At 37.0% G+C, this 15015-nt stretch overlaps 1 protein-coding gene across 1 annotated transcript in view; it reads right to left on the bottom strand.

Moving 5' to 3' along the window:
- LOC139722774 (girdin-like) overlaps positions 1–5374 on the bottom strand; it is a 107714-nt gene extending 102340 nt beyond the window's left edge. The window contains exons 1-2 of the mRNA XM_071634060.1: positions 4499–5374; positions 3036–3118 (exon numbers count right to left, since the gene is read on the bottom strand). Of these exons, the coding sequence (XP_071490161.1) occupies positions 3036–3118; positions 4499–4552 (137 nt within the window). The 5' untranslated portion in view covers positions 4553–5374. The remainder of the gene's footprint in view (positions 1–3035; positions 3119–4498) is intronic.
- Between the last annotated feature and the right edge of the window lie 9641 nt (positions 5375–15015).

Below are 15015 nucleotides of genomic sequence, written 5' to 3' on the forward strand. Positions count from 1 at the left end.
ACTGACATATAATACCGATGAAGATTGATCTGATTACAGAGGGCTACAGAAATGAAGTGTCCCCATGGAGAGGGGCTGGCCCTTCATCAACCCAGAATTGCAAGACCGTCAGACATCAGAGGCTGATTAATTTCTTCCACCTCACAGGAAACTAAGCAGTAGGAGTTCATTGAAATTCAGAGTTACTCACACACACCTGTTGACTCTAATTCTGTGTTGAGGCAAAGTATGTTTTCAAGAGCACCGAACACTTTGGCCTGAATTCACGAAGGTGGTACAAATGAAACCATGGTTTAAACCATGGACAAAAAACCATGGAGCACCAAGTGGAATATTTAACTACGAAATCAGTCATTTCGTTGATGAAATGATTATTTTGTAACGAAATGACAACATTTTGAAACTAAATGAACATTTCGTCCACGAAATGATAATTTCGTTAACGAAACGGTCAATTTGTAGACGAAATGACCAATTTTGTAATGAAATATTCCATGCAACACTTGGCGCTCCATGGTTTTTGTCCATGGTTTAAACAATGGTTTCATTTGTTGTATACCATCTTTGTGAATTGGGGCCTTTGTGTCAAAAGCATAATATACACTGTACACGAAACTGTGAACTGTTATGAATTATCCCAATATGCAACCATTATATTCTGTCTAACACGCATAAAATACAATGTAGGCCCTACACCCTTATAAATACAATGTACACAAAATATGAAGACATTTTATTAGATAATACTAAATCCCTCTTCAACAAGTGTTGATAGAATGTATGCTATGTACAATAAATGTATCAAGTATCAAAATACTGAATTCGTAATGTTGTACAGCTGTACATGCTACACACACATTGTAAACTAACTACTTATCACGCACAATTACTGTACAAATTTGTACACCTGAGCGAGTTCATGCATACAACTGGAATTAAAAATAAAAGCATACTGGTAGGCCTATAGATATTCAATCTTGTCTTGGTACAAGCTAAAGCATGTACATTTTGTACAAGGTTGTATGCAGAACTGACATCGTACAATATACTGTAGCTACACACTTGTACATTGTATACACATATCATGTACAACACAAAAAGGGCAGAGGAGAAAAGGTTTGCACAATCCAATTTATATTTTGCTGTCTGCCTGCAAATCACAGGTAAATCAAATCATTTAGGATCACAGATTTTATAACTGTTTTTTTTTTTAATAATCAGAGACTCTCTATCAAAGGTTTTCCACATGGCTTCCTGCAGTGATGACAAACTAGTGTATTGTCGTATACACTACAACTGTACAGCAGGTGACACAGAAACAGCGTATTGTGTTGAAACCGTCACTCAGATTGCATGGAATATTGATCATTTCACAGTTACAGTAACTTTACACTCACTAATTTACAGCCAGCTGCTAAATCAACGAGCAAGAACACTCCTCTGAATAACCTTCTATTAAAGAATGATGCTTTTGATGAAACAGGGATTTGGGGTTTGTTTGATTGTTGTTGTTTTATATGTTGTTGTTTTCTGGGACAACTACTGATTTGTATGTTCTAATGCAATGGAACATCCACACCTACTAAAACCGTGCATAATACACACATAGCTAGCTTTCATACATTGTTACCAATGTATCAACATAGTAACATTCAAGATTTCATGACGACCTACATTGTATCCAGTTTTTCAAATACCTCAGTCACAAGTCATTTTCAAAAGGTCTGCAATGACCTTTAATACTTTATCTGCACATTATTATACGCCCAGAATGTTGTGAACTGGCTTAGTGTTGTACTCGCTAAACACCAACTCACTTTTTGAGGAACAGCTCTTTGGGAAACATTGTCAACTTTTCTTGTGCTTCCTTCCAGTTAAGTAGAGTGACTGATTTTGAGAGATACTGTGCAGTCTGAACTTCAACATATTGTACATCACAGCAAAGTTGATGATAGACATAAACCACCAAATATTGATAAGTTGTTTCTACAACCACATCCCCAGTATCACATCACGAGACTCAAGAATGTGTGCAAGTCTGTATAAAATTACAGAGTAAATGTGCTGTGTGGATTTCCGAGTGTGCCTGGACTGAAATAAAATGCGAGAAGTTAAAAGACAAAACGGATCCTGTCCCCACATGCAGCTGGACGGACTCCTGGCGGACAGTCTCTTCTGAAGAGTAAACAGGAAATTGGGCTGGCGAGGGAGGCTCAATGCCCTGCCAGTCAGCTAACACGCAAAGTCTCTGCCCATCTATAGATGCCGACATAATCCAATTAGGCTAATGTTTCCACTTTTTTTTTGAACAGGCCTAAACTAAATCAAGCAGATTCATTAATCTTGTTTTTCTTTTATTTTCCTTATTATTTTTTTTTATGGAAGCCTTCACCATCATCATGATTGGGGGACATTGCACTTGGGCTGATTTTAAGAGAACTTTGGCATAACAAGTATAGTGTACAATGTATCACAAAATTGACCTCTCTGTTAGGGTTGATGTGTGTTCATGATCTTGAGGGACTACAGTATACAGTGTACATTGTATGCTTCTATGTATTGTTTCAACGGTTTGAATTGTGGCCACGAGTTACAAACAGGTTCATTCCAGGCAAATCAACGTTCAGCATATCTGATGAAGACATGGAAGCAATCTCTAACACAAATAATCCAGGTTCTGTGAGTGTTTTGTTTTTTTCCTTTCATGTGTCATACAGTATTGTTAGTGCTGATACCAGTTTTAATATCTTGATATTCATGGTTTCAGGAAATTTATGTATGAAAAACTTACCTTTCACCAAAAAAATAAAAATAAATAATAATACAGTAGATACTCAACTGCAATGACTTGCCACTGCTTTTGTTTTTAAGTTATAGGAAATTCTCCATGCTTTCCACATGTTCTCTGGAGTAGAGATAGACATCATTAAACATGTGATGACACACACATTTTGAGAGGCAGTAATATCGAAGAAAAAAAAATTATACAGTTTAAGATGGAATGTAACATTTGACATTATCTTGATCATACTCACATTTGTGCCATGGCATCATTGAGTAATACCCCATCCACCAATTCCATATAATCCAGGGGGTCTCCATCCTTAAAAGTCTGCACCTGTTTCCATAAAACACACCCATCACACATAGGGGAGAAAATGTTGACCCTTAAAAATTTACATCATATTAACTTGCTGCACACATTTATATCAAATCTTTTCTACATCAGTAAAATATGTCTGCTATAAGTTTCATTTCAATACATACACAGTAGCAAGCACAACAAAGGAACAAGAACTGATGCCCTCCATTGATAATTATGAGGACAATTTCATATTCACTGATATGAATGATTGATGGAACAAAGACAAGTTAGCCTACTGGCTGTGTTCACGAGACAACTATTAATTGCAGATTTTACTTGTACTATACAAATTTATATAATACGGTACTAACAGGAACTTTCTCCAAAACCTTGTAAGTCAACATCCTTAAAGGCATTATTTATCATTTGCAGATGAAACAAAAACCATGCTTTAACAAAATAGTTCTACAATGTGAGTTAGGGATAGAAACAATTACCAATGTAAAAACTTGAATCAGTATGATCAATGTTAAGTATAGTTAAATATACAAAATATGTTATAACAAAAGTGTTTCTGGACTAAACTGTTTACAGTTATAGTTTACTGAGAAAAATAGTGATATCTCCTTATATTTCACAAGGCTTCATTGCATTTGTGTGTGTGTGTGTGGGGGATGTTTTGTGGTACAAATTTATCTACACATATGAATCAAATGTGATATCCAAAACATTTTTTAAATCACTGCTCCCATTAATGCCTAATGGTAAACGGTATAGAGGTGTATCCTATTAACGAACAATTTTTGTTTTATTGCTCCAAACGGGCAACATTATGCAATAATTCAGCCAAAAATATCCTTATAGATAATTGAAATGCTGATGACTTTAGCTGTAACGAAAATACTTGAAAAATAAGCCAACTTCTAGAAAAAAATCCGTATTTCAAATGACCCTTCCACAAAAGTTGTCTCTTTTTACCGACGCAAATCATATTGTATTACCGAACATGCGCCCTCTGTATGGGGAAAATTGTACATTGTATTTTCGGTCAATGTTTATTAATGCAGGACAACGAACATCGAAATTTTAGCAATTATTACGTAAATTTGAGGTAAATTATATTTTGTTTTGTCTTTTTGCTGCAGTTTAGCAATTTTCGGCACTGGCTTCCCCTGTGAGATAACAGCGCGTAGTGCAATGAATGCGTATTCGAGTTGTTGTACGCGCTCCATTGACAAAGTACGCGTTCGGTAATAGGATACCTGACTATACCTTTAAAGTAAAATGGCATTGATAGATACTTTCCAAGTAGTTTTGCAAACTACAACAAAATCTAATCATGTCTTGTTACTTGTTATACTTAATAGTGTTAAATAACCCAAAATGCATCTTGACCTTGTTGGTGATTCTTACCCAAACTACTAATGGATGACTCATAAACTCCTCCAAAGCTGCAATAGTTGACATTTTGAATTAAATGTATCCTCCTCATTCAGTGAATGTATAAGTGAAGACTATCTCTCAGCTGATGGCAGGTCACATGTCACAAGTATGCCTTGGATATCTTCAGCAAGTGAGGGCCAAGTAATTTGATATTCAGTTGGTTGACACTCGGCCGGCTTTACAGTCTGGTGAAGTGATTTTAACTTGTATGAAAATGACAATCAGTACATCATCACGTGTACGTTACTGCAGAGTTGGAGAACGGTAAATTGAAGAAGACCGACCGCTATCCAGCAGTGCAGCAACTATCAGCCAATATATCCTGGCTTATATGAAAAATCATCCCACTTAATATATATATCAAGAAGGGCTGATCAGCATCAGATCGCCATGACGGTCGGACGGATTCGCCAGTTGATGCAAAATAGCTAGCTAAGCTAGCTCCCTCCTCCGTCCGTCTTGATCGGGCCAGACACGGCCGAAAACGACTGAAGAATACACTTAGCTGAGCTGAGCCGGGCCTATGGAGAAAAACGTCTGGTAGCGTGCGACAAACGGTAGTGTAAATCCTCTAAATTCCCAAATATGTCGCTACTAGCACACATGTAAGGAGCGAGGTGGTGATCTGATGAAGGGCTTGGCTGTAATTTAATGAGAAGTCACCGCTGAAATCCCTCAGAACGGTGAGCAAGTCAGAGAAATATCCGGCAAAGCAAAGATGACTCACCGTCGCGACGCAAGCATGCTCGCCATCATTCGGCGAACGAACACATTCAAAATTTTGTATACAATCCGAACTGCGAATGAAGGGCACATCTCACACGAGATGCTGAGATGGGAAGGGGGCTCTACCGTTCGAACACACACAAAACGTACAGTGACGTACACACACCGAGTACGGTGCTTTGGGGTCTTTCAAAGTTCCATACGCATTAGTCAAAGCACTGACCAATCACAGCTGGTAAATTTGCATAAATTGTTGCGAAGACGTCGAACATCAATCGTTCACTAACAATGATTTTTGTGCGCAACAGGTTGTTTCGGATCGATCAAAGTCAACAAAACTCTTTCGGATCCTTACTCACAAACAAAATCACTGATACTCAATATTCTGAATGACAGAAAGCAATTGACAAAGAGACATCCTTGTACCCACACTACCTTTTCTTTTGGCGAGCGATAACAACAAAACTGAGAATGCCCATGGCCAACGTTCCGTTGTGGAAAATTGATTTTGTCTTGAAGTTGCAAGTCAAGAGGACAGATAATGACACATTCAAATATTGGACTTTATATAATCAGTGATTATGAACACATTTGTCATTGTTTGAGTGAAGAATATCATAATAGCACATATCATGTACTTGTGTTGGCCGGACAGCTTAGAATGTGCCAGATATTCTGGACATTACCTCAATGAGCCTAATTCAAGTGGTTTATTGATTTATGTAGGCAGCGCACAAGTTCAATCCAGTGGCGTTCATGCCTTTCTTGATATTAAACGCATCAATCGCATTACTCTTCAATTTGTATCGATATGAGTAAGACAGGGATGAATGATCACAGAAGAAACCGAAAATTCAAACACTTATATTTACCGATTAAAGGTAAATCATACCCCTTCAAACATACGCACATACACACATGACACAATACATGCATGCACAAACACACAACTTGTCATATTCACTATATTGTATTGTCATTGTGGTGTTGTATTTTGATGTAAGATTTCAAATCATCAAGGAATACTAGTACTTTGACTAGGATCTTTAGTGCAACTCATGTTCTCTGTTTTTATATGCCAATTTTGAATCAAGGGAGCTTGTGAAAATAGTAAATGTCCCCCCCCCCCCAAAAAAAAGGAAAAAATCCACGAGCGCATGCATTCAAATGTACACTAAAAATATGCACTAAAAATAAACGAATTAAACTGATGATAGGTAGGCCTGATGGTTTTCTTCATGGAAAATCAATCTGCATGAATATGACTTAAAGTGAAGAAGACAATCTTATTTTGCTGTTTTTTCTAAAAGAAAACGTGTAAAATTCATGATAAACAAAACAAAACAGTTGAAACAGGCAGGTGCGGAAAGACTTTCCACCTCCCTGGTACAAACGAGTATCTCGGAACGGGAACAAGGCCGCATGAGATTGAGCTTTCTACGTCTACAGCTGGCGCTATACAGTTAATGGAGAACAGAGCCGCGGCGGGCTGCGATGTCAGCTCATTGAGGGTCCAGATATCAGTGGTCAGTGATTGACAGTTCGTTCGTTTGTTTGTTCGTATTTATTCTGCTTCTCAAATCGAATCAAGATATTACATGGATGTGACAAATTTAAACATTATCAAATGACAAAGGAGAAATACGAAAGTGCAGTTTATACAGATACTAAATCTGTATTCTCTTTTTCTGGTCAGACATTCTGAAATTCTCTTGATAGTATATATATTAAAAAAAACTTTAAGTTTGAATACATTTACCTTTAGATTAAAGAAATTTTAAAGAAACCTTTACATTTCAGAATGAGTTATAGCTTTGTAAGCTTGACACCCCTTTATTTGGGGGAGCTTATCATGCCTCACGTGCCCTGGTCTTGATCCATCATCTCCTCTTCCCTCTCCCTTTTCTCTGTTCACTGTACAATGTAGTATAGTCTCCTGTCATTCATTCCACGCTTACTTTCCTCTTTAACTCATTACACGAGAGATGTTTTGTGTTTGTATGTGTGTACTACGTCTCTGTCTTAGTTATACTTTACTTTATTTACCTCTTTTTATCAGTTTTGCACTCCAGTTTGTTTGTTTTTTTATGAGGGGACTGCAGACTACAAGCTCTGCTCTGTAGTATAGGGAACCCGGGGCAAAGTGGACTAAAAATGTTTGTCCAGCCAAAACGGGAATTGAAAGCAGAGTAAAACGAGATTTTTTGTTTGTACTATTACCTGAGGACTACCGCTAACAAATGACAGTAAAATTTGTTTCCAAATTATCAGTTTTATCAATTACTGTGAATTTGAAAAAAGTATGAAAATTCCACTTTGCCCCAGACCGTTGGGGCAAAGTGGAAAACAAAACGCAAGGCATGCGCCGTGCGTGGAAACGCACCAAACTTCATTTTACCCACAAGCCCAGCCGTAGCCCATGTTCCACCTTGCCCCGTCCACTTTGCCCCAACCATGTATAATTTTCCCAACATGCAGCACTGTGACGTCGTCCAACATTTGCTAGCCCTGATATCACGATTTATGGAAGCTTAAATTACTTTGTATTACTTTATATGGAAATAAAATCATTTTGAACTGAATTGACTTAAAGGGATGGTCCTGTTCCTGTTTATGTGGCGTATCAGAATGTTATTTGCTAGTATTTGCAGAATACTTGATGAAATTGTGTTGAGGAAGGATAGTATCAACATCCACGATGGTTCGTTTCACATTACAGGGTAAAATAGATGAGAAAATTACGAATTTAGTACATAGTAATTTGCTGCAAGAAGGCAAAATCTTTCCAACATCTATCAGGATGACCGTTACATACAGAGCGCCACCTGCCGTTTCCATTGCAATACGATACTGTCTCTGCGTTTTGCGAGCCAAACTCCAGCCACCTTCCACGCCTTCCATTCCACCAAGCGACAGGCCCTCCTGACCCCTTGACCGAAACACATCTATTTTTAGGCTTTCCTATCACTCTGCGAGCTCCCCAAGGACTCTCGGCAGAATCTCTCTCCCCTTCTCCCAACTCTCGCCGTACAGACCTACACACACCAGAGAAACACACACAATACCCAATGCCCAGCCACTTGCTTCATTTGGTGTACGGTGGAACACTCACCGGTATCGTAACCCCATTGAACGTGTTGGGTCGCCGATACCGGTATCCCTACCTACCTGGTTATGGAAATGATCCGAATGTCTAGTAATGTGCAGCTCCATCCATTGAATACTATGTATCCAAGGTTGTGCCATTGGGTACTAAACTTTGTGAGTCCGAAGAAAGTAATTGAATGGTTATGGCACCGACTGTAGATATTTCACGTATGTCTGTACTTGAGAACCACCGGCATCAACGATTTTATCATCTATTCGAACATGAAAGTTTGAAGACTAGACACACGTGTACTAGCTACTACACACACACAGAAAAAAGATCCTAGATGGATTTCGATTGAATTTTTGATGTTCAAACCGCCAGCTCAGAGATATGTTTATGACTGTCTTGACACAGGCTTGATCAGCGCATGTGAGGCACTTATTGAATAATCGCGACTAGCCACCCTCACAATTCCCAAAAGTAGGAAAAAAACTCGATCGGTAACTTCCGATTTTTTTGTGTGTGTGTGTGTCAAGACATTTCAGAAAGTATCCAAACAGATAGACGACGCCAATATTTGAAACGCTACACCTATATTGCAGTCTGCCGCTTGACACACATGAAACTAAAGAAGTTTGCATCAAGATTTCAACCTCCAAATGAGCCAAGATACATTAGTATAGACACTACATTTTTAAAGAAATTAATTGTGAAGCTACAGCCCCCCCCCCCCAAAAAAAAAAAAAAAATTGCTGGGGTGAAATTCAGGCAATCTATCGTCCGGTCATTTATTATCATTTTTTAATCAAAATTTACCGCATACAGTCACTTCCCGTTACAACTGCCGAAAAAAAGCTAACGAGCAGAGATTTGTTTACGTGAATGACCCATATTACGGGCAGGTATCACGGAGTACTTCCTTGGTATCACAACGTTTTGTACGTGAAGCATTTATAGAATATAATAGAGACAATACTTGGTTTCTTATCATCAAACGATGATTATAGATTTAGTGTTAATTTACTGTTACGGAACTATTGTGGCAAAGTCTGTATTATCAATCGCGTCATGAATAATATGACTTACCTGCTTGACAAATGGTTCATTCTGCTTTATTCTGCTTAGCGCGTGTAAACAAAATAAGTAAACACGTACCGAACGCGATGTGATGAATCATTTGAATCAAAAATATTTTAATCAGAATTATTTTAAGTAAGACCCCCTGGCAGTGACTTGATTACATATTTATGTTGTATATAAATCATGGAAACTTCTAGTTAGAATGCGGTTACAGCTCGTTATACCGAAGGGTCGTTATTCCGAAGGCTCTTTATTCCTAAGATTCGTTATTCCGAAGGTTCATTGTTCCGAATTTCATTTTCGGATTAACCAATCTTCGGAATAACGAACCTTCGGAATAACGCCACAAATTTTCGGATTAACGAACCCTTTTTCATTTTCGGATTAACGAACCTGTAGGTATAGGGAATTTGCGTGTTTCGGATTAACGACCCTTCGGAATAACGAACCTTCGGAATAGCGAACCTTCGGAATAACGAACAGCACCCTTAGAATGCTATATATACTATCAATTGTCGGGTTTTTGTCACCGATGGGATCGTATGTTTTGTTCAGTATAATTATAGTGGTCGAGATTTCACTGATTTCACTGTGCATAGCATACAAACTGACTTGCCCATGCCATGGATCGAGCTACAATAGAGCTCCACCGGCGATATTGACAGAATGGAGTTATATGGTTCACAATAGGCGTTTTCACATCAGCCCGATAAAAATCCAAGCTCGAGATATTTTTTAATTTCCCAAGTCAGAAAATAGCGCGCTATTTCGAAACATCGGGCTGATTCAGTGAAAGCGCCTATTGAGTCTTACTGAGCGTTATATTGTTATAAACAATGTATACGTTGGAGGCGATGTGATAGAACCATACACAAGTTTCTGTACGGAGGAATCAACAATGTTTTAATCAAATAATTTTTAGTAAGACCCCCTGAAAGACATTTTATTTAGGTTTATTAATTATTCTTTATGGAAATGTCGTGTTACAATTTCAAATCAATGATAGCTTTTGTTACCAATCGTATAATTCGAGGCTGAGATTTTTGTTTACGTGAATGACCCATATTACGGGCAGGTATCGTACGTAGTACCTCCTTGGTATCACAACGTATACGTGATCGAAGTATCTATAGAATATGATAAAGACAACACTTGGTTTCTTATCATCAAACGATGATTATAGATTTTGTGTTAATTTACTGTTACGGAACTATTGTGGCAAAGTCCAAAATCTTCGAGTGATCCCTGCGGTCACTCCAAAATGAGTGAACATGAACATGTTCACTCGAAATTCACTCCAATTTCACTCTAAATTCACTCTTTTTTGTATTCACTCCTTCGAGAGTGAATATTTTCACTCGATCTTTTTTTTAGAGAGTTATGTTTGATAATAATGTGAGTTATGCGACATGCATTTGTAATTGTCAATTGAAAATCAACGACACTGCAATTACCGGTAGGCCTGTAGGACTTGAGTTTCTGAAATTCAAAGTTTTTTCTTAATCATGTCTTTTCAAAGATGGAAATAAAGAAATTAATACATTGAATTGAATTAGAGAAGGAAAATATATACCATTTATTGGCTGGTTCCTTGATTTTGACTGCCAAATCGGTATGTTTAGCAACCAAGGGTCATCTCTATAGGTATGTTAATATTTCAATCTCACTGCTGCTTCTGAACTGTATGAAATTCATGTCCGAAATCATGCGACAAAATAGTAATAATACACGTTTGCATGAATGAAATCACCTTTTTTTAAATAGCTGTGTCTGATACACATACAGTCACTTCCCCGTTACAACTGCCGAAAAAAAAATAAGAGCGGGGATTTGTTTATGTGAATGATCCATATTACGGGCAGGTATCGTACGTATAGTATCACAACGTTTTATACGTGAAGTATTCATGGAATATAATAAAGACAACACTTGGTTTCTTATCATCAAACGATGATCATAGATTTTGTGTTAATTTACCGTTACGGAACTATTGTGGCAAAGTCTGTATTGTCAATCACGTCATGAATGATATGACTTACCTGCTTGACAAATGGTTCATTCTGCTTTATTCTGCTTAGCGCGTGTAAACAAAATAAGTAAACACGTACCGAACGCGATGTGATGAATCATTGAATCAAAAATATTTTACTCAGAATTGTTTTTGGTAAGACCCCCTGGCAGTGACTTGATTACATATTTATGTTGTATTATACTTCATGGAAACTTCTAGTTAGAATGCTATATATAATATCAATTGTCAGGTTTTTGTCAGCGATGGGATCGTATGTTTTGTTCAGTATAATTATAGTGGCCGAAATTTCACTGATTTCACTGTGCATAGCATGCAAACTGACTTGCCCATGTTTAGTGGATCGAGCTACAATAGAGCTCCGATGTATACCTATAATACAAGTAAATTCGACAGGATCATGCTGGAACATTCAACTCCCTAGCAGTTATCATGATGTACATCTCTCAAACACCCCACAGTGAAATTCGACTGCGAAACTCGAAATATATTGACAGAATGGAGTCATGGTTCATATTACACAAATCTTACTGAGCGTTTGTTATAAACAACGTATACATTGGAGGCGATGTGATGATCCATAAAAGTTTCGGTACGGAGAAATCAACAATGTTTTAATCAAAAATTTTTAGTAAGACACCCTGAAAGACATTTTATATGATTCTATATTTAGGTTTACATTATTCTATATGGAAATGTCGTGTTACAATTTCAAATCAATGACAGCTTTTTATGATACCTATACACTCACGTATGAAACAAGGTGTCTTGGCTCATCTGCAGGTTGAAATCTTGGCTGTACATGGAAGGGTGCTGTTCGTTATTCCGAAGGTTCTTTATTCCGAAGGTTCGTTATTCCGAAGGTTCCTTAATCCGAAACACACAAATTCCCTATACCTAGAGGTTGGTTAATCTAAAAATGAAAAAGGGTTCATTAATCCGAACATTTTTGTAGCGTTATTCAGAAGGTTCGCTATCGAAGATTTTGTTAATCCGAAAATGAAATTCGGAATAACGAACCTTCGGAATAACGAAACTTCGGACTGAAGAGCCTTCGGAATAACGAGCCTTCGGAATAACGAACCTTCGGAATAACGAGCTGTAACCGTATGGAAGACGATGCCGTCAAGCAAAAACTCATGTCAATCTATCTCCACAAGCAAAATCTATAACATGCAGTGACCATCATATCACAAAGTGTTTGACAGTGTTCATACAGAGATGTGTGTACATGTGTATTTGTTGTAAATTTTGAACACCGCTTGTATTCGCGTGTCTTTTCCCATTCTTCAGAATAGAACTGGAAATTTGAGTAATTTCGAGACAGTTTTACGTATATATATACATGTATATATATATATATATATATATATATATATATATGTGTGTGTGTGTGTGTGTGTGTGTGTGTGTGACGGAAGGAAAACTTGCAGTATAGACGTTGCAGTGATGTTCAGTCTTGCCTTTATTCCCCAAGCTTTCGGCTGTTTCACCAGCCTTTTTCAAGGGCTTGATGAGACATAAACATAAAAGCAAAATAGCAACCAATATGCATGCATTTGAACAGAAATAGAAATAGTAATAACGACAGGCCTATATATATATATATATATATATATAGATATATATTGTAATAAGAAAATTGGTCTGCTCGGCATCTTGATAATAAGTACAAGAATTAGTAGAAGAACGCCGTAAAAAAAAATAAATCATAGATCTTGAAGATCTTAAAAACGGAGCATAGCTCTCAAATACTGAAAGGCAAGGTCACACTCTTGAACTGATGAAGAGTGTGACCTTGCCTTTCAGTATTTGAGAGCTATGCTCCGTTTTTAAGATCTTCAAGATCTATGATTTATTTTTTTACGGCGTTCTTCTTCTACTAATTCTTTTACTTTATATATATATAATACCTATATATAACATATATATATATATATATATATATACATATATATATATATATATATATATATATATATATATATCTGTATATATAATAAATACTTGTATACATGTACCTATGTAAACCACACCACATAATTTTTTTTCAATCACAATTCTGACAGTGCTAAACAATGTATCTTGTTTGATGTGAAAAGGTAAGTAGTATAAGAAACAAGCCTTATAATAAATAATGATAAATCTGTTGATCTTATATACAATAACATTGGAATATTAAAAAAAAATGCGTGTATTATGGTAAATAATTTTCACATAGTATAAAAATACAACGATAGGCCTACAGACTGCAGCAATTCTCTTTAAATTAAATAGCAAGACTCTTTTGGGCTATTTTGGAGGGGAAAACTATAAAGTATCAACATGGAGACAATTCGCCAACCATAATACAGATGAGACATTGGTGTGAACTATAGATACATGTATCATTTTATAGAAATTGTATACATCACATCCAACTCATTTCGGGCATATACAGATACATAGATGTAAAAGACAGTGTACCAAAATTTTGTGTAGGAATAAGATGTCAATATATTCCTGAAAATCCGGAGATCAGGAGGTCGTAGGTTTGAATTCTTCTCGATTATGTACATCCATGATTTATTTTGTCAAAGATACTTCAAAAACACTGATCAGATTTCTAATGCTTATAAACGTCGATGTATAAAAGGCAATTTTTCAATCGGATGCAGTAAGACGAGGGCTGAAAATGTGCGGCAGTACACCTCCCCGACCATGGATTACATTCAAATCTTTTCCGACAATTCTGATGTAAAAACTGAAACAAAACAACACGGTAAGCCTGAAACTAAGGTCAGAAAGAGGGAGAGAGAGAGAGAGAGAGAGAGAGAGAGAAGGAGAGGGAGAGGGAGAGAGAGAGAGGGAGGGGATATCTTTCCGTTCACAGTTCCTTGCTGAAACATGAGGTCGACAAAGCTGTGAACTTGACGAACATAACGAAACAAGGTTGATCTTGTCAAGGATTACAAACTCGGTCTAGTTTTATTCACCATCATTCAAGTACAATAAAGTGCAATAAAAAGACACTAAAAATAATTGAATTACAAAATAAATAAATTAGAACAAAACAAGAAGAGTTGATCTTGAAGGTGAACCCTACATACATATTTTCATATGCTTTATATTCCCTGGAAGAGCATTTCAGTTGTGGTTAATCAAGTTCCCTCGGTTGTTTAACAGTTAGTTTCTCGTCAGTGTATAAAGTTTATCTTGCAAGTGCTCTGGATCGGCATCTCGCTTTAAAATTATCCCTCTTGAAGCTAACCGAGCTAACCAGTATCCACGATTACTGCACATTATGACCTCGGACAGAACCGGAGATGGTGATATCGGACCATACATACCAACATTTCAAGGGAAATGTAAGTACAATTACAAGACGAAGTGTCAATCACTTTTGAAAATGAATATTTCTGTGATTATTCTTATCAACTCGTATAACAGCTAATGAGGCCAATGTGGTTGCGTGAAGTAATTAATGCACTTAACTTTTTTTTTCATCAATCACAAACACGCAGTTCGTGGTATAAAAAAAAAATCCGAGGTTATTGCTAAACAAAACAGCTAACTCCTGGA

This window comes from Diadema antillarum, unplaced genomic scaffold, assembly GCF_040938485.1.
Source record: "Diadema antillarum isolate AM-2024a unplaced genomic scaffold, OU_Dant_1.0 scf00000171, whole genome shotgun sequence".
Lineage (NCBI taxonomy): Eukaryota > Metazoa > Echinodermata > Echinoidea > Diadematoida > Diadematidae > Diadema > Diadema antillarum.